Below are 22502 nucleotides of genomic sequence, written 5' to 3'. Positions count from 1 at the left end.
AATCTCACTGATGAGTAGTCATTTTTCATAATCTGTATTTTTATAAAATTTCTATAATGTGAACACATATGTAAATGCTCATGTTCACATTGAAATTTTATAAAAATATAGGTAAAGAAAAATATAACTGAGGGACGTCTTTAATAGTGTCAACAATAAAAATAAAGAAAAAATGTAGCAGGCTTTTTGATTGAAATCAACAAACTGATTCCAAAATGTAAAGCAAAGGAATTAGAATAGCTAAAATAATGTTGAAAAAGAATGGCTGAAAGATGCATAGTACTGATTTTAAAACCTTAAAGCTACAGTGATGTGGACAGGGTAGTGCACTGGTGAAAGAATAGACGCAGAGATTAATGTGGTAGAATATTGTGTTCAGGAATAGACCTACACATACTTAATTTTTTAAAATATTTTTATTTATTTTTAGAGAGAAGGGAAGGAGAAAGAGTGGGAGAGAAACAGCAATGTGTGGTTGCCTCTCATGTGTCCCCTGCTGGGGACCTGGCCTGCAACCCAGGCATGTGTCCTGACTGGGAATCGAACCAGCAAGCCTTTGCTTCACAGACCCGTGCTCAATTCACTGAGCTATACCAGCCAGGGCACATACTTAATTTTTGACAAAGATACAAGTGCGGTTCAATGTTGATGGAACTTGGACATATGTATATTATTAAAAAGAACCTCTATCAGTATTTTGTACCATGTACAAAAATTAACTTAAAGTGGATCATAGACTACATGTAAAATGTAAAATTACAGAACTTCCAGAAGAAAACATAGGTGAAAATTTTCATGATTCTTTAAAAACTTTTGGACTTGAAATGAGAAGGATGGTGCTTGGAAGAATTAATTGAAAATTTGTTTTTTATTTAAATTGGAAAGATCTCAGGAAAAATACTGTTAAGGTAATGAAAATAAAAGTACAGATTGGGGGGATACATTTGCAAAGCACTTATCAGTAAAAGCTTGGTAGGCAGAATATATAGTAAGCCCTCACATGTCAATTAGAAAAGAGATAACCCAATTAAAGAAATGAGCACAAGGTTTAAATAGACCTTTCACTAAGGAAAATACACGATGGCAATCAATAAGCACAGGAAAAGATGTTCAACATATTAGTTGTTAGGGAGATTTTAAATAAAATCATAAGATATTTACATACATGTATTTGAATGGCTAAAATAAAAAAATATATATATATATTATAAAGTAGTTTTCAGCATCAACATGTTGCTACTGATGTTATATTTACAAGTTACTCTTGCTACCTTCTTGGGAGTTGAAGTCCTTGCCCAATTTCTTTTTGGAATTGCTGTGTTACATTACCGAAGATGAATTTTCTTGACAGCAGAGTATTTAAAGCAGGGATGACATTTGATATAAAATATGTTGTATGAATTAGTGGTAACCAAGACATTTTTAAGACTTCATATCTATATTAAGTAGGAGTATCTTTTGATACAGCTTAAGTTTATTATAACTTTAAAAAAAAAGGATTCACTGGAAAATAAAGTTTTCTTCTTTTACTAAGATTCTTAAGTTCAGTGGAATCTTCCATTGAAGATCTTTTTCTTTTAAAGATCTGGAGAGTAGGTAGTTAAATGATCTTTCAAAGATTTTGTTCTTACAGAACTAAGTTTTGAATTTATGTTTGGGCATGCTTGCATCTTATCATTAATAATCTTAATATAAAGTATCCTTTAACATAGAGGTCCCCAGCTTCTGGGCCACTGCCTGACCGGTCCAGTCTTGTTAGGAACGTGCAGCCCAGTGGGAGGTGAGTTTGAATGGAAGGCACTTGAACCATCCTGAAACCATCCCCCCTAGTCCGTGGAATAATCGTGTTCCCCAAAACCCGTGCATGGTGCCAAAAAGGTTGGGGACCATTGCTTTCCACAGGAGGATTATACTATTGTGGGGGGAAAGGAATTTGAATATCATTCAGTGCTAACTAATACAATCTTTCACCAGGGTTTTCTGTACATCATAATTTTTTCAGAAATGTTAACATTAGAACAATGATATATTTTACTTCTCTTCATTAGTTTAAAAAAAAGGTTTAAAAAACAAAATTTTCTATAAATAAATAAATAAATAAATAAATAAAATTTTCTAGCCCTAGCTGGGTAGCTCAGTTGGCTAGAGTGTTGTCCTAATTATGCCAAGGTTGAGAGTTTGGTTCCCGTCAAGGGACATACATGAATCATCCAATGAATATATCAGTAAGGGGACCAACAAATAGATGTTTCTTTCTCTCTAAAAATAAATAAAAACATTTTTCAGATGAAATTCTCAAGTAAAATTCCAAATCTAACTGCTGTTGAAAATCCATTTTCATAGAATCTACAACCCTGAGGAATATGCTAAAATTAATTGCCCTAACAGGGTTAGTGATAAACATCATTGCCGTGTTTTCTTGCCCCAGGCAGAATGATTCCTAGAACTAAGACTTAGCTTTCATTGTTCATGTATCTGGAATTTAGTTTTTGTAGTTTGCCAAAATACAGTAAACAAGAAGTACAATTTTTTCTCTTTCTGAAACTATTTTTAAGTGATTTTACTATTCTCACTCTGACTTCCATTCATTTCTTAATACATGAAAATCAAGTTTAAGTTTTGGTAGTGCCTGTTAGTCATGTGAGTTCTGTACAGCATCTCCTTTTATACTGCCTCACACATCACTCAGAGGACAAGTTCCCACAAAGACCTGTTTTGTTCTACTGTTGATCCACCTAAAGAAACCAGTTTCAGAACTATGCGTAGCTTTGTAAATCAAGATGAACTGGTCAGAAACTGGTTACAGAAACAAACGAGACCAAATAATGCTTCCTCATTGACAAGCCGAGTGTCATATATAATAAAATTGCAAGTAAAGAAAAGCTCTACATTCTAAGAATATTCTAATTAGAAAGTTTATATCCTATTCATATCATAATCATAATCAAGTCATTCGCTTGTTCCCATTTTTAGAGTTATGAAAATCTAAGTGTAATGCTTCTAGTAAGATACTGTAGGCTACAGGAGGCGGTGAGAACAAGAGATGAAATGTGAACTTCCGTTCTGGGTATTTCTTAGCATTAGAAGAGGGGTTTGATATCAAGCACAGATTTCCTTCTTTTGGCCATAGTTAGCAGACCACAGCAGGAAGGAATATATTGGCATGCGGAATGTGTTTTCCCAGGGACTGCATCTAAGTCAGGAAGAAAGAAATGCCCAGTTCATGAGTAACAGATTTATATTTTTCACCAGAGTTAAATTCAGACGTAATATGTTCACAGCTTAATGTATGGTGTTTGAAAATACCCTTGAAATTTTTTTCCTGTGAATAAAAGTTTTCTGAAATTATTTTGCCTGCTTGTTTAGAACTTTAAAGAGTAACAAGCACTGTTGGGAAGTTTTGTTTCGGGTAATCACTGAACATTATACTTTTATTTAACTCAGAATCAAATGACCCTCCATAGAATCTGCTTTTTTGTGATGCTTTTCCTCTTGAGAACTGAAAACAAAGAAAACTTAAAATGTCCTGTACTCATTCTACTTATTCAACATAAGACCAGGCTTCCACTGCATCTAAGTGAGAGAATTCTCAGAGTACTTAGTGCAAATACTTACTGTAGGTCCTGAATCAAATGAATTATTTAAAAAATGGGTTTCCCCCTCCTACAGCCCTTTTCCCTCCACAGCTGCTTACATGTGCATATTTATTTTTCGTTTTGAAGAAGCCAGATTAGTAAGGTAACTTCTTTTCTTTTTCCCATTAGAACTTATTTTAATAAAGACAAATTACAAGGTAACTTTTGTAAACCATTTTTTACATGAGAACGCAACAGCATTAAGTTGAATGATTAAATGCCTTCTGGCTCGCAGGGGCTTCTCCCTGGCAGTCCCTTCTCAGCTTTTAGTCCCTGCTCTGCCCTGCAGACCAGTTAGGACTATCTAATTTCTAAGTCTAACTTCTTATTTCTCAGTGGTAAGATTCGAATTGTCAAAAGAATAGTCTTGAAATAGGAATTAGGTTTTCTTATTTATTATTGCTTTTTTATTGAGGTATAACTTACAGTAAAATGCACATATCTTAACTCTACAATCTTAAGTTTTAACATATGTACACATCAAAATCAATGGTGGGGACTTTCTCAAAATCCTCCTGCCAGCCGGTTAAAGCATTTCCTAGAGATGTTACTGACTACAGCATTTAAGAATCTTTGGTTTGTAAAAGGCAAATTGAGTAATGTATGTAAAAATACATATCATAAAGTATTAACACATTACAGTTAGGTTACTATGTTTTTTAATTTAAATATCTTATGTGCCTTTTTCATGGGGTTTGTAATGCTGGCTCAGATGAAATTCTCAATTTACTTTTTTTTTAAAGAAAATTAATGAAAAACTTCATGATGGAGTATGTCAGCGCTGTAAAGAAGTTCTTGAATGGCGTGTAAAATACAGCAAATACAAACCATTGTCAAAGCCTAAAAAATGGTGAGTTAAGTTCCTTAATTGCCTTACCAGTATTGTATGTACCATTTGTTTGCTCTTTCATTCCACAGTTTTCAAAATTGTATTCAAATTTTAAGGTAAATAGAGAAGAGATTTCATTCTCCCGTGTAGAACTTATCTTACATGCTGACTCCTGCTTTGTGAAGGAAAGTAGATTGAAAAAGTCAATTGATCATTTCCTACCGCGTTCTTCTATAAATAAATAATGCACCATTTTTATAGACCGTTGTTCATAAAAGGTGCGTTAGGGCAGAGAGGAGGATATTCGTTTTGTAAAAATCCACCTCCCACTGATGAGGTAACAATATTTACTATGGATCATCTTTCCCAAAGGGTCTTAAAATGGGTCTGACTTTTTAATGCAACCCATGAAGATTACTGAAATGGCTCAGATGAACTATCATAAATAAATAGCTAGATTGATCATTTATCATTTCGTTCCTTTGAATACTTGAGTTTAAATGAACAGGTACTAGATTTTGTTTCTCATTCCTCTGTCCCTTTTCTGCAACTCCGGGATTTTGCTTTAGCGACAACCTTCCATGTGTCCTGGTGCTGCTTCCTTAGATCCTTCGGCTCAGCTGAATAAGAACTGTATTGGGGGTAACTGCTGCCTAAGTGATCATTTTAAAATAAAAGTTACATTAATATATGCAATGGTATTTTTACATTTTGAGTTTTAATTTGGTAGTTTAGGTATTAGCTATTGAGATCATAGTTGTTCATTGTTGCTTTATTTTCCTTTTAGTTTTTGAGTAGTGGCAGCTTCTGTAAATGTGTTCTCTCTTCCTTCCTAGGAGGAAATTTACTTAGTTTGGAAGGTTAGCCTAAGAAGTAAATATGATATGACCTTTGCTGTTTATGTGTTTTGAAAAAAAAATCTCACATATTTTACAAATCTATAAATCAAGCTATAGTGTAATTTCTTGAGAATATTTACCAGTTTTGAACCTTTTATTTTGGGCAATTTATTTTGCTTAAGATTGCTTCTTTTCAATATTGAAAGGTAAAGGTCTCAAGGAAGGATAGATTAACTTTAGCTATTTAATATTTTTTGTATTATACTTTAATAAAAAATTTTTACTACTTATAGGTATAGTTGACCCCCCTTTTATAAATTTCTCTTTGCTATTTTAAGGTAGTTGTTTTTTTGTGATTTTTTTTTGTGTGTGTTCCAGTATTCCCCCTCAAAGAAAACACTTTGAAACAAAGCTAATGTCTTTTATGCTCACTGGCCCAAATTATCAGTAGGGAATTTGGCAACGGTTAGTGTCCAATGCTAGATATCCACGATTGAGTTAACTATTCTGTACAGTCGAAACTAGGTACTGGTCATGCTTATAGAGAATGTAGGTTTAGTTAATAGACCTGAGATAAGATTTGTAACTTTCTGAATATTTTCAGCAAATCTTTCTATAAAAATGTATTTAGAGATCATCACACTCCATTTTTCTATTGGTATTGTTATCTCCTAAAGGAGTTTGTGATTTAGGTAACAAATATTTAGTTAGCCATAAGAGTTTAATAGAGTAGTATTATAACAAAGGAAATTATTTAAAAGTGTCCCCGCCTTGTCCATTCTTTGTATTTTAATTTCCTATCTTTTATGTGCTGTATCCTGTATATTTATCTTCATTGTGAATATGCCAGTATGTGAAAGATTATTGTATTGTAAATGTTGTAGATGCTATGATTTTCTGTAGAATTTCTGAACTTATTTATATGTGACAGTTCTTGGATTTTCCATTTTTGTGTGTCTATATTGCTGTGAGCTTAATATTGTTTCTGCTCGAGAAGAATTTGCATACTTTAAATCCTGGAAGTACAAGTATTCTTTTCAGAAGGAAACTCAGTTTAAAAACTGTGAACAGAAACAGTGTTAATAGCAAATCTTATGTTTAGTTCTAAAAAACATGTAACATAATAACCTAAAGAATGGTTGGCTGTGGGCACATGGACCCAGAGGCCACCAACTGTGTCCTATCTTGGAGTCATTGAAGTTCTTAAGAGTCAGGTAAGTTCATGGTGATGCTGCCACTACCTGGGCAGTATAGCTTCACCCAGAGGCCTTTGAATGACCTCAGGAGCTGCTGTTCCACGTCACCATGAGGCAGATGAGGTTAGCCATAGAGTAGCTCGTCATGAGTGCAAAATCAGAGAGATGAAATGTTGTATAAATACCAAAATGTAGATAACAGGACATTAAAGCCTGAAGGAAGGTCTCTAGGAATAAAGAAGCCTTAGATAATGCAAAATAAATGATGGCTAATGAGAGACTAACAAACTACTAGTCAAAACACGGTCCAAGCATATTACCTAGGAGGCTACCTTTCTGCCCCAGAGCATTATAAATTTCAGATTACACTGAACCTGTGACACATGAGGCAATTTAGAAAGCCTAGCTTTCAAACTCCAACCAGGATTGAGTCTTTAGAAAGTATTACTCATCTATGTCCACCTGGCTTTCTCCGCATATTAAGACTTGACCAACATTGTAAAGGAATTTAAATCCACTGATGAAAGAGGCTGATGGTAGTGAAGGGACCAAGATTCTGCCATCCTGAACCTGCTTTTGGGCATGTTGATTTTAAGCTGTTTTTGTAAGAAGCAAAAGGCCCAGAAGGAACCTTTGACCCCCCCCCTCCCTTTTCTGCTCCAGATTCAGAAAAAGCAGCTCCAGGAAGGAGGTCTTACGATGTTCCCCTTCTCCTAATTTGTATTAAGTGTGGTAAACAAGACAACTTCAGGCAGGTGCCTGTTGGCTAGATACCCTCTGGGTCCCATTGTTTCTGCGTCACCCAGCAAGGATTTTTCTGCCATGTGTGTTTTGTCTCCCTCAGCTCCCTGTGAATTGCCCATTCTCACTTCAGAAATTGAATAATCTGTTACCCACCCTGCTTTTCTCCTTTTTCCAAAAATGTCTTATATACCCAGTGTTTTCCTGTGAATTCCCCCATGTGCGTGTATTGTACTTGTATTTCTTCCTGTTAATCCGTCTCCTTTAATTTTGTTGTTAGCCCAGCCAGAAGCACTTAGAAAGTGGGTGGAAAATATATACATTTTTAGACTCGCCACAGTGGCGGAACTTGTACTGAAATTTGAAATGTTTTGTTCAAGCTAATCACTTTTATAAATTAAATTTTCTCTTTGTTGGGATTTATGCTTATTTATATACAGCTTCCTTTAAAAAATACATGCATCTAGAGAAACAGATGTTATGTTCAGGTACAGAAATGCCCGAGCTGGTACCTAGAAACTTGTTACACCTTGTATTTTAGGTAACTAAGCAATCCTTTTCTCCTGTTAATTTAGAAGTATGGTGGTCAAATACCCAGACTTGTGCTAGACTCTCAAGCCTGCTTCTTTTTTCTTCCTACCCATAAAGGAAAAATCAGCACTACTACAGTGCTAGAAAATATTTAACATGGTCATAGTAGTAGAAGAGAACGGAGAAGCTGGCATAAAACAGCAGGCCACAAATAGATTAGGATCTGAGCTTAGAATCGGTTCTGTAAGACCTCTATCAGTAGTTCTCAACAGAAAAGGGGGAGAATTCGGCTCCCCCGCCCTACCCTGCCGCCTTCATCCAGATACATTTGTAAACGTCTAGAGACATTTTTGATTATCCTGACCAGAGGATTTGGGAAGGCTGCCACTAGCATATAGTGGGTAGAGACCAGGGACGCTGCTAAACATCCTACCGTACACAGGCCAGTCCCCACAGCCAAGACATAACCACCCCAACTGTCTATAGCGTTTGAGTTGAGAAACCCTGCTATGTATAAAATGAATGTTCACAAGGTCAAGCCACAGAAACGTCATGTATGTTGTAGGGGGCTAAAAGCATAAGTACTTTTGCTCTCAACTTCTACATTTTTCTAGGTTGGGCTAATAATAAAATTAACAAAGACAGATTAACAGGAGAAAAATCAAGTTTTTAATACATGTGCGTGGGAAATTCACATAGTGATGAAAATTCCAAAGACAGTGAGGCAACACTGGGTGTATAAGACATTTCTGGACAAAAGAGAAGTGGGAGGGTATGGGATGGAGGCTTGGATTTTAGGAGTGAGAATGGGCGATTTACAGGTAGTTGAGGGAGGGGGGAACACATGGGCAGGAATATTCTTGCTGGGTAACTGAGAAACAATGGGACACAGCGGGTGGGAGGATCTGGCTCACCAGCCTGGAGTCTTCCTGACTGACGCTGGGGTGAAGATTCTCAAGGAGATTAAGCCAAGGCTCCCTTCTCAAAACAGGTTTCGGTCTGAATCTCTAGGGCAGGAAATGGGTGGGGAGGGGGGGTTATTGTTTCTTTCTGAGTCTTTTGTTTTTTAATAAACAATTGAAAATCAGTATCCCAAAAAGCAGCTTCAGGGAAGCAAAACTTTGGTCCTTTCAATATCTTAGGTTAGTGTTTTACAAATTTTTCAGCTGTAGAATTCTTGAATAAAACAAGAGATTACCCGGGAGTTCATTCAGTACAACAGGCCAAAACAGAACCTACCTGAATTGGAAAAAGGGAGCCCAGACCTTAAATGCCTCAAGAAGAATGTGGTTGAAAGTAGCTTTCATCCTAAAAGTAATTCAAATGAAGAAAAGAGGAATTGGTGTAGCAGCACGCCTTGGAACCAGCATTGCCTAGGGAAGGCCAGCCTGCTTCATGCTTAACACACTGCTCTTCATGGCAACTTTTCATTAAACAAAGCCTCTCCCGCTGAGGCCCTGGTCCTCACATCCAGCTATTCTAACTGATGATTTTTAACTTGACTGCCTCTTGGTTTTTATTTCCACTGACTGCCCCAGGCAGCCTTATCTCTTCATATTTCATTGCATTAAATAAATAAATTCTCTTCTATTGCACCTCTACTCAAATACCCCCAGTGGTCTAGAGTTTGAATAAATTAATATTTTTAAAAAGGCTTGTTACACATACATGTTTTAAGGGTTTCTGTGGGGACGAGTTGGTTTTTAGCAGCAGGTAGAAAGCCTTGTCCCCAGTGAACTTGTGCTTTTCTGCATCTACTACAATGTGTGGAGGAGTTGAGGGTGGGGGCTCTTTGTGAAAAAACAAAAAATACTGCTATTTGGGAGAAAATGAGATAGAGGGGGATGAGAGGTTGCTAAACAGGTAATGCCCCACTCTGGGGCTCACCTCTCTAACAATATGCTCCCTCTTTACTACAGGTTGTTTTTACAGCTGAATTAGCCCACCTAAGACCTTCAAGATAATCTTTTATACATCAGCCCTGCCTGTTCTTTTTGAAGTTCCCTATCCATCCATCTACGTATCTGTCTGTTTATTTTTCTGGTGGTAGTAAAAAACACATAAAAGTTACCATCTTAACCATTTTAGGTGTGTATAGTTCATTCTTGTTAAGTATACTGACACTGTTGTGCAACAGATCTCCAGGACTTCTTTTCACCTTGCAAGTTTGCAACGCGTATACCCATTAAACAACAACTTCCTGTTCTCACCTGCCAGCTTGTGATAACTACCATTGTACTTTCCGCTGCTATGCATTTCACAACTTTAAATATTTCATATGAATGAAACCATGCAGTAGTTGTCTTTTTGTGACTGGTTTGTTTCACTAAGCATAATGTCTTCAAGGCTCATCCATGTTGTAGCATATGACAGAATTCCCTTCCTTTTTTAGGATGAATAATATTTCATTGTTTGTGTGCACCACATTTTGTTTATCCATTTATTTGTTGATGGACATTTGGGTTGCAGTAGTTCTGTGTTTAAGTATTTAAGGACTCTCTGTACATTTTCCATAGTGAGTGCACCATTCTGCCATCCCTCCCACAGTGCACGGGATTCCAGTTTCTCCACATCCTTGCCAGCATTTGTTAATGCATTAATTTTTGAAGGAAAGAAGTACTGTACTCATACAGTTCTGCTTAATAAAGAGTACCACTGCAGTCATTTTTCAAAGAAGCAAATTAATGTGAAGAGAGCACTGGAGGTGTTCGCCAGCTTGTGATCATAGTCATGGTAGCATCTTGCGCTCATTCTTTGGTACTGGGTTCTTTGTCCATGAGATGGCATTCATTACTTGTTTTTAGGGCACACGGTAAGAACATACAGGAATAATAAAAGGAAAGCAGGAAAGATAGATTTAGAAAATTTATAAATTAAAAATAGAAGAGTGTTTGCTATAAACAATGCTTACGCAAAACACTGAGGAAGGCACCAGAGAATGGAGAGGAAAATGATCAAGAATGCTCTGTTTTCTTTAACAGACAATGCAAATGACCTCGAGCTGTCTCTGTATGTCTTTGGGGGAATTCCACATTAATTGTCATTTGCATGAATTGTTCATTCATTTGCTCTTCTTAGTTTTTCTTTTCTGTTGTTACATAATGTTGATCCAGGAACATTAATCAGTGTTGTCTTTCAAAAAGGACACTTTCTATTGGCTTTGAATACACTACTTAAAGGCACAAGTGGAGCCGTCATTACTGTTGTCACTGCTCCCCTGTGAATGAGCCTGCTTTTTTACGTTAGTATTGATTGTCCAGCAAGCTTTGATTTTAAATCAGAAATCATTAGCGTAATGATTTTGATCTTCTCTCTTTTTTAAAACTACTCTTGATCAGAGGTGAATCTTTTTGTACTCTTATGAATTATTCTAGCCTTGGCCAGGTAGCTCAGTTGGTTGGAGCATCCATCCCCAATACTGCAGAGTTGCCGGTTTGATCTCCAGTCAGGCACATACAGAAAGCAACCAGTAGACATAAATAAGTGGAACAACAAATTGATGTTTTTCTCACTCTCTCAAAATCAATAAATAAAAATAAAAAATATTTACTTTGAAAATGAACAAAACTTTAAAAAAAGAATTATCGTAATCAAATTTACTACTGCAACTAGAAGACTTGGTCTGATTTTTCCACTTATTTTCAAACACATCATTTAGGGACACAGGAAAGTGAATAGTAACTTCTCAAAATTCTTGGAATTTGGGGACATTGTTTTCTTGAAAGCATTTGCTAAGTAGCATATGATGTAATTCCTTAGTAAATTTTCAGAACCTTTCTGTGTTAGCACAGATTACTTAGAGCCCCTGGAGGAAATGTGTTATGGAATTCTGTCAATGTCAAGTTTCTATTCGCACACCAAAGGTGGAGTAGCACGGCTCACTGTTTACCAAAGCACTTAGTCATCACATATGTGAGACTATTACAAGTGGAGCTTAATTATGATAAAGGGTAAAGTATAATAATATGACCAGGAAATGAAAGCAGTGCCAGAAAAGTTGTGGCAGAGTAAAACAAGCCTTTTACTTCTAGGAAGCACTAGAAGTGTAAGTTCTTTTCCTCACTGGTATTGATTGTGTATATCTCTGGTTCTCAAACTCTTGATCTCAGGACCCTTTTATACTTAAAAAATAATTATTTAGTAAATAAGTAACATGCCTATTAAGTGTTAATATTAATAACTTTTTATGAGAAGTAAATTTTGAACCAAAAATATTAGTGAGACAAGTGGCATTGTTTTACTCTTACAAATCTCCTTAATGCCTTCCTAGTAGAAGTGTTACAGAACAGAAAGAGTTCGTCTACCCAGTGCTAGCAGAGCCAAATAGTAAACACTGGGAATTGCAGTGGAGAAATATTGGTTATTTTATTGATAAATTGGACCACCCAGGAGAATGGGGAGCCAACACTTAAAAATCTGAGCTCCCCAGTGGCAGGTAGTTTACAGATTATATGGGGCAAAATCACTAGACACCCCAGGTTAGGGGTTTGGTTTGAGCTGGGAACTAATGGGTTGGAGGTGAGGTGAGGGTAATGAATCACTTCTTCAGGCCTTTAGGACAGATCTGAGGTCGTTCCCAGTGCCCTTCTATCTGGTTTCAGGCAGAGTAGCCAGGAGGTCAGTCCACCTTAGGGCGCAGGAGCTGACACAAAATTTAGGTCAAGATGTTACCGTTAGAGGTCCTGACCTTGTGATCTTTATGGCTGAGATCTGGCTGCTCTCTCCTGCAGCCTGGGGTGTTGCTGTTGATGGGGGTCAAGGCTAGATCTCTGAGGGAGAGGGAGAGAGATGATTACTAGAACTAAGATTTAAAGGTTAATTTAATCATTGTCATAAGGACCCTGGGTTTCAGAAGGAAACAGAAAGTAAACTTTAATAGCCTTTTCCTCATAACTGTAGTGTGATTCATCCTTGATACTATACCAAGTATCAACAAATGGCAATTTCCTACAATGTAGAATCTGAAATACATCAGTGAATACTAGATGCTATTAAACTAAATTTGCTGTCTTGTGCTTTGAATAGATCTTTCTCTTATGGATGATTTTGTAACATAATGCATTTGCTCATTTGGAAAATATTAGCTCACTAAGTTATACAGACCTTCCAGGTGTTGATATGTTTTATTATACTATATGACAAATCATGTAAAATCACAGTCTTGTCATTGAAAGGTATGCGGATTTTTTATTTTTGTGTTTTTAACTGACTTTGTGGAAGTGCCATTGTCTTTTTCATGCCTAAGAGGCCAGCACTTTCAGTATCTGTTATAAGAATGAGACTCAAAGAAGTTAAAATGGCATCAGAAGTTGTGTAGCAAGGACATGTCAGAGCAAGGCTACAGTCTGGGTCCCTGTTTCCTAAATCAGTGCCTTTTGCAAAATAATACTTTCTAGTATTTACAGAGGTCCATTGAAAACTTCAAATTTTATCTCTGATTTTCATCCTTAAATATACAGTGAAAAAAGTTAATATTTAATTAGTTTTTATTTTGTGTTTTGTAGAAAGGTAAATATCTTTTACTTTTAAAACAGCATTTTTAAAAAGTATATTACTGTTCTTTGTTAGTGAACATGGTTTATATCTGACCACAGCTTGCACTAATTTAATTAGTTGTGGTATGTGAATGGTCCGGATTATTTGGTTATTCCTAGAAATTTATATTCTATGGAGAAATGAAAGAAGGAAAACCATCATTACTTTAACACTTGAAGTCTTCTTAGTTAGCAGTGTACTCACAAAATATAGCCGTTTTCAAGGGCAAGTTTACATTTAGGTGACTCAAGTTTTTCCTTACTATGCACTTTGGAAGAAAGAATTCTCAGGAGTGATAAGTGATTTCCAGTTATTTTAAAGATGTTTCAGTGTATTTCACAAGTTTTATGATAACTTGGAATGCATATGTCTTATCATTAAATAATATCTAAACCATTTTATGCTTAAGGTCAAGATTTTATGTGGTTTAAAAAAATCCAGAAACTCAATTACTTTCAGACCTTATCTCTTCACCCAGGGAGGATTTAAAGCCAGGATTGAGAGTTTGAAAGACAAGACACAAAGGTGTCACTTCCGTGACAGAGAAACTTGAAGGTTTTAAACATCTAAAAATTTATGTAGTTTACACTTTCACACACATATCTTACATTTATAAAGAAGAAACACGTCATTCAAAAAAATGTGTGTATCTCCTTAAAAAAATAGGTATTTAAATTCACAGAGGTACTAACCTAATACACCCTAACTGGTTTCCAGAAGGAATTTAAATTTGAAAAGAGAATAATCTCTCTCAGCAATAGAATTCCTTGGGACTTTGATCTGGTCAAGGGTTTTCCAGTGCTAGTGTGCATAAGAATGTCTTGAAGAGTTTGTTTAGCCAGCACATTCTTGGGACCCATCCCCAAGATTCTGATTATGGAAATAATGGGCGTAGCCATTAATCTGCATTTTAATAAGCTCTGCAGGTGACCGAGCCAGTGTTTAGTGTTTTGAAGAGTTGTGCTAGAGAATGTAGAATCTGTGATCTTTTGACTTCAGATTCCAAAACCGGAGGTCCCATTTTACATGTAAATTTTAACATTGACAGTTCTGTCAATAGTTTTATCCCTTAATTAGCATTTTGAATACCTAAAGATTGATCTGCCCCAGGAGTCCCTGGTGTGAAACAAGGTATATGTAGAAATGAAAACATTCTAATTTTCATGAAGCCTCAAATAAACCTAACCAAAATAGACTTTCTTTAAAATGTTTTTAAAAGTTTTAAAAGCTAAAGCAAAACAAACACTGAAAATTTTCCTAGTCCAAACTTGTTTTCCCACAGATTGGACTACTAATCGTTCATCCATTCATCAGTTAATGTACATTTAGGGTTTGGTAAATTTTTAGTGACTGTGGAGTCAGACGTGCTGCCATAGTGCCACAAGGTCACTAACTTTTACTGATTATGAATTCGATTCCCATAACATTTTGGACACATTTTGTGTGAACATATGTTTTCAGTGAGATTGCTGGGTTGTATGTTAAAGGTATGTTTATAAGAAACTGTCAAACTTATTTCCAGAGTGGCGTACCATTTACATTCTCACTGGCAGTTTATGAGAGTTCCAGGTAATCTAGCCATAAATTATATCTCATTGTGATTGAAATTTGCATACCTCTGATGACCAGTAATGCTAAGCATCTTTTCATGTGCTCATTTTGTATCCCTGTATCTTCTTTGAGGAAGTTCTGTTCATATCTTGAGTTCATGTTTTTATTGAATTGTTTTGTTTACTTGTTACTGACTTTTGAAAGTTTTTTCTATTCTGAGGTGTACAAATCTTATCAGATATATTTTCTGCTTTCATGTTTGGGTATGATTCATTCCCTGCTAATTCTGTGGCTCCCTAATTGCTTGTGCATCGTTTGTTAAAGAAAAAAAAAAAGCCCAAACTATCCTTTCTTCATTGAATTCCCTTCATACTGTGTTGGAAATCAGTTGACATATGTAGGGGCTGATTTTCCGGTTCCGTTCTCTGTCACTGATTTGTGTATCTATCCTTTCACCAAAACTGCACTACCCTGATTAAATCTAGGCAGGAGAATTTCCAGCTTGTTTTCTTTTTGAAAATTGTTTTGGTCGATATAATTTCTTTGCTTTTTTTCTCATAACTTTTAGACTCAGCATGTCAAGTTTTACAGAAAATTACTGGTCATTGCTACGACATAGAAATACAGTTTAGCCCTGGCTGGCTGGTGTGGCTTAGTGGATTAAGTATTGGCCTGCGATCCAAAGGGTAGCTGGTTTGATTCCCGATCAGGGCACATTGCCTGGGTTGCAGGCCAGGTCCCCCGTGGGGGGTGAGCTAGAGGCAACCACACATTTATGTTTCTTGCCTTCTTTTTTGCCTTCCTTTCCCCTCTCTCTAAAATTAGATAAATAAAATCTTAATAAAAAAAAAGAAATAGTTTATTTTTGTTGACTGATCCTATGTATTTGACTTTAATAAACTTTTTTATTTCTAATATTTTAAAAATAGATAGGGATAGTTTATCCAAATACGTATCATAGTGGGTCATGACATGTATACTCATAATATATTGATAGATTTGATTTGTCATAGATATTTACATCTATGTTTATTAGAAATTCTAGTCTATAATTTTGTCTCTGTTTTGTCTTGATATTAGGGCCTCGTCAAATGAATTTGGAACTGTTTCTTCCTGTTTTGTTTTTTGGAAGGGTTTGTGTAAAATTAGTAATACTGATATTTCTTAAATGTTTTGTAGCATATATCAGTGAAGACATTTAGGCCTGGAGTTTTATTGGAGAGTTTTTACCTATGATTAAACTTTCCTTTAATGGATAGAGGAAACTTTAATTATTTCTTCTTAGTCAAGTTCAATAAAGTACTTTATAGATTTTATCTATTTCAGTGATGGTGTTGGATACATGGGCGTAGAGTTGTTAGTAAAATTTTATTATTATTAATATAGTGCTGTCCCCTCTTCAATTCCTGATATTGATCATTTGTGTCCTCTCTTTTTTTTGTCCTGATCAGTCTGATTATGTGTTTATGAATTATATTAATCTTTTCAAAAGAGCCTGGTTCGGGTGTTTCACTGATTTCGGTTCATGTCATTATTTCTTTTTATTTGCTTTGAGTTTAATTTATTCATCTTTTTCTACTTTCTTAAGGTGAAAGTTTAGAAAGTTTTTCCTGTTTAATATAAACATATAATTATATATATTTCCCAAGAACACTTTTAGCTCTGTTTCACAAATGTTGATGATATGCTTTCATTGTCATTCAATCAAAATATTTTCTAATTTCTCTGTGGCTTCTTCTTTGACCTGTAGATTCTTTAGAAGTATTCTCTTTAATTTATAGATATTTGGACATTTTCCCTATATTTTTTCTGTTACTGATTTCTAGTTATTTTTATTGTGGTAAGAGAACACACATCACACAACTTTACAGGTTGTTTTTTTCTTTAATTTATTGAGGTTGGTTTTATGGCTGGGATATGGTCTATCTTGAAGAATGTTTCATGTGTACTTGAAAATAATATATTGCTATTCTTGCGTGGAGGGTTCTATAAATGTCAGTTAGTTGATAGTTTTCTATCAACCAGGTGTTCTATATCTTTACAGATTTTTTTTTTTTGGAGTGTTCGTCCCTTTCGTTACAGAGAAAAAAGTATTGACGTCCCTAGTTGTAATTGTGGATTTGTGTGTTTCTCTTTTTTTTTTCAATAATTTCCCCTCATTTATTTTAACATCGTTTTTGGTGCATAAATGTGTAGGATTATTGTGTGGTTTGGGGGAACTGATCCTTTATTGTCATGTTAATTTAATTTATTTTAATTAATGTCTGCATGGTTTTTTCTTGTCGTACTTTATTTATATTTAAAGTATATTTCTTATATTTCTTATCTTTCACTTTGTTTTTCTTACTCCTAACATTTCCATTTGACTGTTTTAAAAGTTTGCCTAAGAGTTCATCCACATGCTGCCCAGCTTGTCTGTCCGAAGTGCACAGTCGGTGGCTGGTCGGGCAGCAGGGGGCGGTGCAGCAGTCCTAACAATCAATTTTTGAAACTTTCCATTATCTCAGAGAGAAACCCATACCTGCGGCCGTCAATCTCCATTTTCCTCCAGACATCTCCCTGCCCCTTGCTTTTTGTCTCTGTAGATTTACTGATTTTGGATATTTCATATAAACAGTATCATATAATGGATATTCTTTGTGACTGGCTTATTTCAGAATAATTTTTTCAAGCACACTGTGACATGTATCTATCCTTAATTTGTTTTTTATCACTAAATAATAATGCCTTGTATAGCTGTACATCTTATTTATCCATTCATCAATCAATGGGCATTTAGATTGTTTCCGCTTTTTCGGCTATTCCAAATAATGCTGTTATGAACATTTTATGTACAGGTATTTGTGTGCATAATATTACATTTTCAATTCACTCGGGTATATTTTAAAAGTGGGGTTCCTGAGTTATTTGATAACTCTATATTTAACCTTTTGAGAAACTGTCAAACTATTTTCAAGAGTATATACTGCCCTGACTGGTGTGACTCAGTGGAGTGGGTATCATTCTGCAAACAGAAAGGCTGCCAGTTCAATTCCTGGTCACGGCACCCCATGCCTGGGTGCAGGCCAGGTCCCCTGTTGGGGGCATGCGAGAGGCAACTGTTGGATGGTCTTCTGGCACAGTAATGTTTCTCCTCTTTCTTCTTTTCCCTCCCTCTAAAAAATAGATAAATAAGACCTTTTTTTAAAAAAATGGAAGAAGCATTATTTAAAGGAGTGATCATGCCTTTTTCTTCCCACCAATACAAGGATTCTAATTTCTCCACATCCTTACCAACACTGTTACTGCTCATCTTTTTGTTAATAGTCATCTTAGTGGGTGTGAGGTGACTTTGATTTGTGTCTCCCTGATGGCTATTGATTTTTGAGCATCTTTTCATGTATGTATTGGCCATTTATATGTCTTTTTTGAGAAATATCTATTCAGATGTTTTATTTATTTATTTATTTTAAAGATTTCATTTATATATCTTTAGAGAGGGGGGAGGGAGGAAGAAAGGGAGAGAAACATCAATTGGTCGCCTGTTGCACACTCCCAACTGGAGTCTCAGCCTACAACCTGGGCATATGCCCTGATGGAATAGAACAAGTGGCCATTCATTCTGTGGGCCCACGCTCAATCCACAGAGCCACAGCAGACAGGGCTATGTTGTTGATTTTTAATTGAGTTATTTGTCTTTATTACTGACTTACGAGTTCTTTATGTATTCTAGATACAAGTCCCTTATCAGATATGATTTGCAAATGTTTACAGCCATTGATCGGGGTATTCTTTTTACATTCTTGATAATATTCTTTGATACACAAAAGCTTAACATTTTTTATATTGAGGTATAATTGACATGTAACATAGTATTAGTTTCAGATGTACAGTGTAATTATTGATATTATATACACATTGTGAAATGATCATCATAATATGTCCATTTGACATCTATCAACATACATGGTTGCAAAAATTTTTCTTTCTTGTTATGAGAACTTTTAAGATTTACTCTCTAGTAACTTTCAGATATGCAGTATAGTGTTATTAACTGTAGTCTCTGTGCTGTACGTTACATTCCCATGACTTAATGTATTTAGTAACTGGAAGGTTGTACCCTTTTACCCCATTCACCTATTTCACTGACATTTCACCTCTTGCCCGTGGCAACCATCATTCTGCTCTCTATCCATGAGCTAGGTTTGTTTGTTTAGATTCCATGTATAAATAAGATCATACAGTATTTGTCTTTCTCTAGCTGACTTCACTTAGCGTAATGCCCTTATGGTCCTTAATTTTTATGGAAGTATAATATTCACTTGCACATATGTACCACATTTCTTTATCCATCAGTGGACACTTAGGTTGTTTCCATTTCTTGGCTTTTATAAATAATACTGTAATAAACATGAGGGTGTATAGATCTTTCTGAGTTTGTGTTTTTATTTTCTTCAGATAAATACCCAGGAGTGGGTCGCTGGATCATATGATGGTTCTGGTTTTTAATTTTTTTGAGGAACCTCCATACCGCCTTTCATAGCAGCTGTATCAATGTACAGTTTCACCCATAGTGCACGAGGTTCCCTTTTCCTTGTATCCTCTCCAACATTTGTTACTTCTCGTCTTTTTTATGATAGCTTTTTGAAGGAATATCTCATTGTAGTTTTGATTTGCATTCCCCTGATGATTAGCGATATTAAACATCTTTTCATATACCTGTTGACCATCTGTTTATCTTTTTGGAAAAATTCCTATTCAGATCCTCTGCCCATTTTTCAATCAAATTGTTATTTATTAAGTTGTAGAGTCCTCTATGTGTTTAGGGTATTAACCCCTTACAAGTATATATTTTCCAATATTTTTCTCATTATTTTGTTGTTTCCTTTGCTCTGCAGGGCTTTTTAGTTTGGTGTAGTCCCACTTATTTATTCTTTTGCCTTGACTTGTGGTGTCAAATTCAAAAATGATTTGATAGGGATTTGATAGGGATTGCAGTGTATCTCTACACTGCTTTAGGTATTGTAGTATGGGCATTTTAACAATATTATATACATATATACAGAACATTCTATCCTAAAGCAACAGAATGTATATTCTCAAGTGTACATGGAATACTGTTAAGGATAAATCACATGTTAGACCTCAGAACAAGTGCTAAAAATTTAAGAAGATTAAAATATCAGGCATCTTTTGTAACCACAGTGGTGTGAAACTAGAAATCAGTTACAAGAAGAAAACTGGATAACTCACTAATTTGTGGAGAATAAGCCACGTGCCACTGAATAACCAATGGCTCAAAGAAGAAATCAAGAGAGAGAAAAGAAAACCCTGAGACAAATGAAAATGGAAATACAACATACCAAAAGTTGTGGGATGCAACAAAAACTGATCTAAGAGAGTTTACAGTAATAACTGCTTATATAAAGAAACAAGAAAAATCTTAAACAACCCAACTTTATATCTAAAAAAACTAGAGAAAGAAGAACAAAGTACTCAATTCAGAGAAAGAAGGAATTAACATAGATCAGAGCAAAAATAAGTTAAATAGAAACTAAAAAGACAACAGAAAATGTTAATAAGAGCTGGTTACTTAAAAACATAAACAAAATTCACCCTGGCCAGGTGGCCCCATTTGTTGGAGCATCATTGTGATGCGCAGGGATTGTGGGTCTGGGGCAACCCACAAACCCCTTTGGGGCACATGCACGAGACAGTCGATGGGTCTTTCCCTTACCCTCATCTTTCTAGGATCAATAAATAGAAAATAAAGTTTTAAAAATAAGTCTTTAAAAAACAAAATTGACAAATCTTTAACTAGAAAAAAGGGGGAATGAAATAAAATAAGAAATAAATGTTACAACTGATACACAGAAGATACAAAGACTCACAAGAGACTACTCTGAGCAAAAGTACACCAACAAATTCGACAACCTGGAAGAAATGGATCACTTCCTAGAAACATGTAACCTACCAAGGCTGAATCATTAAGAAACAGAAAATCCGAATAGATTGATTACTAGTAAGGAGACTGAATCAATAATCAAAAACTCCCCACAAACAAAAGTGCAACATCAGACAGCTCCACTGGTGAATTCTACCAGACATTCAAAGAATTAATACCAACCCTTCTCAACTCTTCCAAAAAATGGAAGAGGAGGGAACATTCCAAACCCACTTTACAAGGCTGCATCACCGATACTAAAAGTAGACAAGGATGCCAACAGAAAAGAAATCTGTAGGCCAATATTCCTGATTAGTATTGATGCAAAAATCCTCAACAAAATATTAGCAAACTAAATTCAACAGTACATTAAAAAGGTCATATTCTATAATCAGGTGCAATTTATGCTCTCAGAATGTGAGGGTAGCTCATCATCTACAAATCATCAATGTGATATGACACATTTATAGAATGAAAGATAAAAATCATATGATCATCTTAATAATAGATACAGAGCCCTGGCTGGTGTAGCTCAGTATATTGAGCGCAGGCTGTGAAGCAAAGGGTCGCTGGTTCGATTCCCAGTCAGGGTACATGCCTGGGTTGCAGGCCAAGTCCCCCAGTGGGGGCCATGTGAGAGGCAACCACACATTGATGTTTGTCTCCCTTTCTCCCTCCCTTCCTCTATCTCTCTAAAAATAAATAAATAAAGTTTTGAAAAAAGATAATAGATGCAGAAAAAGTATTTCACAAAATCTAACATCCATTTATGATAAAAATTCGCAACAGAGTGGATATAGAAGGAAAGCACCTCAATGTAATAAATGTCTCGTGTGACAAGCCCAAAGCCGATATCATACTCAGCAGTGGAAAGCTGAGAGCTTTTTCTGTGAGATCAGAACAAGACAAGGATGCCTGCTCTCACCACTTTTATTCAATATAGTATTGTAAGTTCTAACCAGAGTAATTAGGCAAGAAAAGGAGTAAATGGCCTCCACGTTGGAAAGGAGGAAGTGAAACTGTCTCTGCAGATGACTTTTTTTTAAGGCTTTAAGGAAGTAGATACGGGTGGGGGGAGTGGTGCGGGGGGAAAGGCAGAAAACTGTACTTGAACAACAATAAAATTCAAAAGTAATTTAAAAAGTATATAAATCTCAAGTACTATTGTTATTTTGCATCTGTGAGCTGTTATCAAGAAATGCTATTTAATGAATCTAAAGTTACGTAAGATAAATATCTAACTGAGATTGAAATCTAGGAGTTTTGTTCAGGCTTTTTACCTATATGTTTAGGTGTATTTCTGCATTTTATCAAATAAGTCTTAGATTATTAACATAAATTCATGTTTGATTTCATTTTCCACTTTTAGTGTTAAATGTTTACAAAAGACAGTGAAGGATTCTTATCACATAATGTGTAGACCATGTGCCTGTGAACTTGAAGTTTGTGCAAAATGTGGGAAAAAAGAAGACATTGTTATTCCGTGAGTATTTCCTTTATGTTTGGGTTTTACTCTTTCAATAATTGATAAGTGAATTTTATTTAAGGAAGCGTTCAGTAGCTCTGAGAGTCTTAAGTTGCAGTATATCACACTAACGTAGACTTTTTCTATCATATAGGGAAAAGCCTTAGTTTATCATTACAATAAAAGTAAAAGTTCATGTTTTTAGAAAATGAAAATATTTACCCATGAATTTCATATGCACTACTCATTACAGAAAA

At 35.5% G+C, this 22502-nt stretch overlaps 1 protein-coding gene across 1 annotated transcript in view; it reads left to right on the top strand.

Annotated features, from left to right (window-relative positions):
- The window catches only part of CUNH9orf85 (chromosome unknown C9orf85 homolog), a 49318-nt gene that overhangs the window by 24985 nt on the left and 1831 nt on the right, over window positions 1-22502 (top strand). Inside the window, exons 2-3 of the mRNA XM_037155044.2 lie at window positions 4379-4485; window positions 22150-22263. Coding sequence (XP_037010939.2) covers window positions 4379-4485; window positions 22150-22263 — 221 coding nt within the window. The remainder of the gene's footprint in view (window positions 1-4378; window positions 4486-22149; window positions 22264-22502) is intronic.

The sequence above is a fragment of the Artibeus jamaicensis genome, unplaced genomic scaffold, assembly GCF_021234435.1.
Source record: "Artibeus jamaicensis isolate MK-2021 breed Jamaican fruit bat unplaced genomic scaffold, CSHL_Jam_final scaffold_1964, whole genome shotgun sequence".
Taxonomy (NCBI): Eukaryota; Metazoa; Chordata; class Mammalia; order Chiroptera; family Phyllostomidae; genus Artibeus; species Artibeus jamaicensis.
Note: the sequence above shows the minus strand (reverse complement) of the source record. Positions and strands in the feature narration are given on the sequence as shown.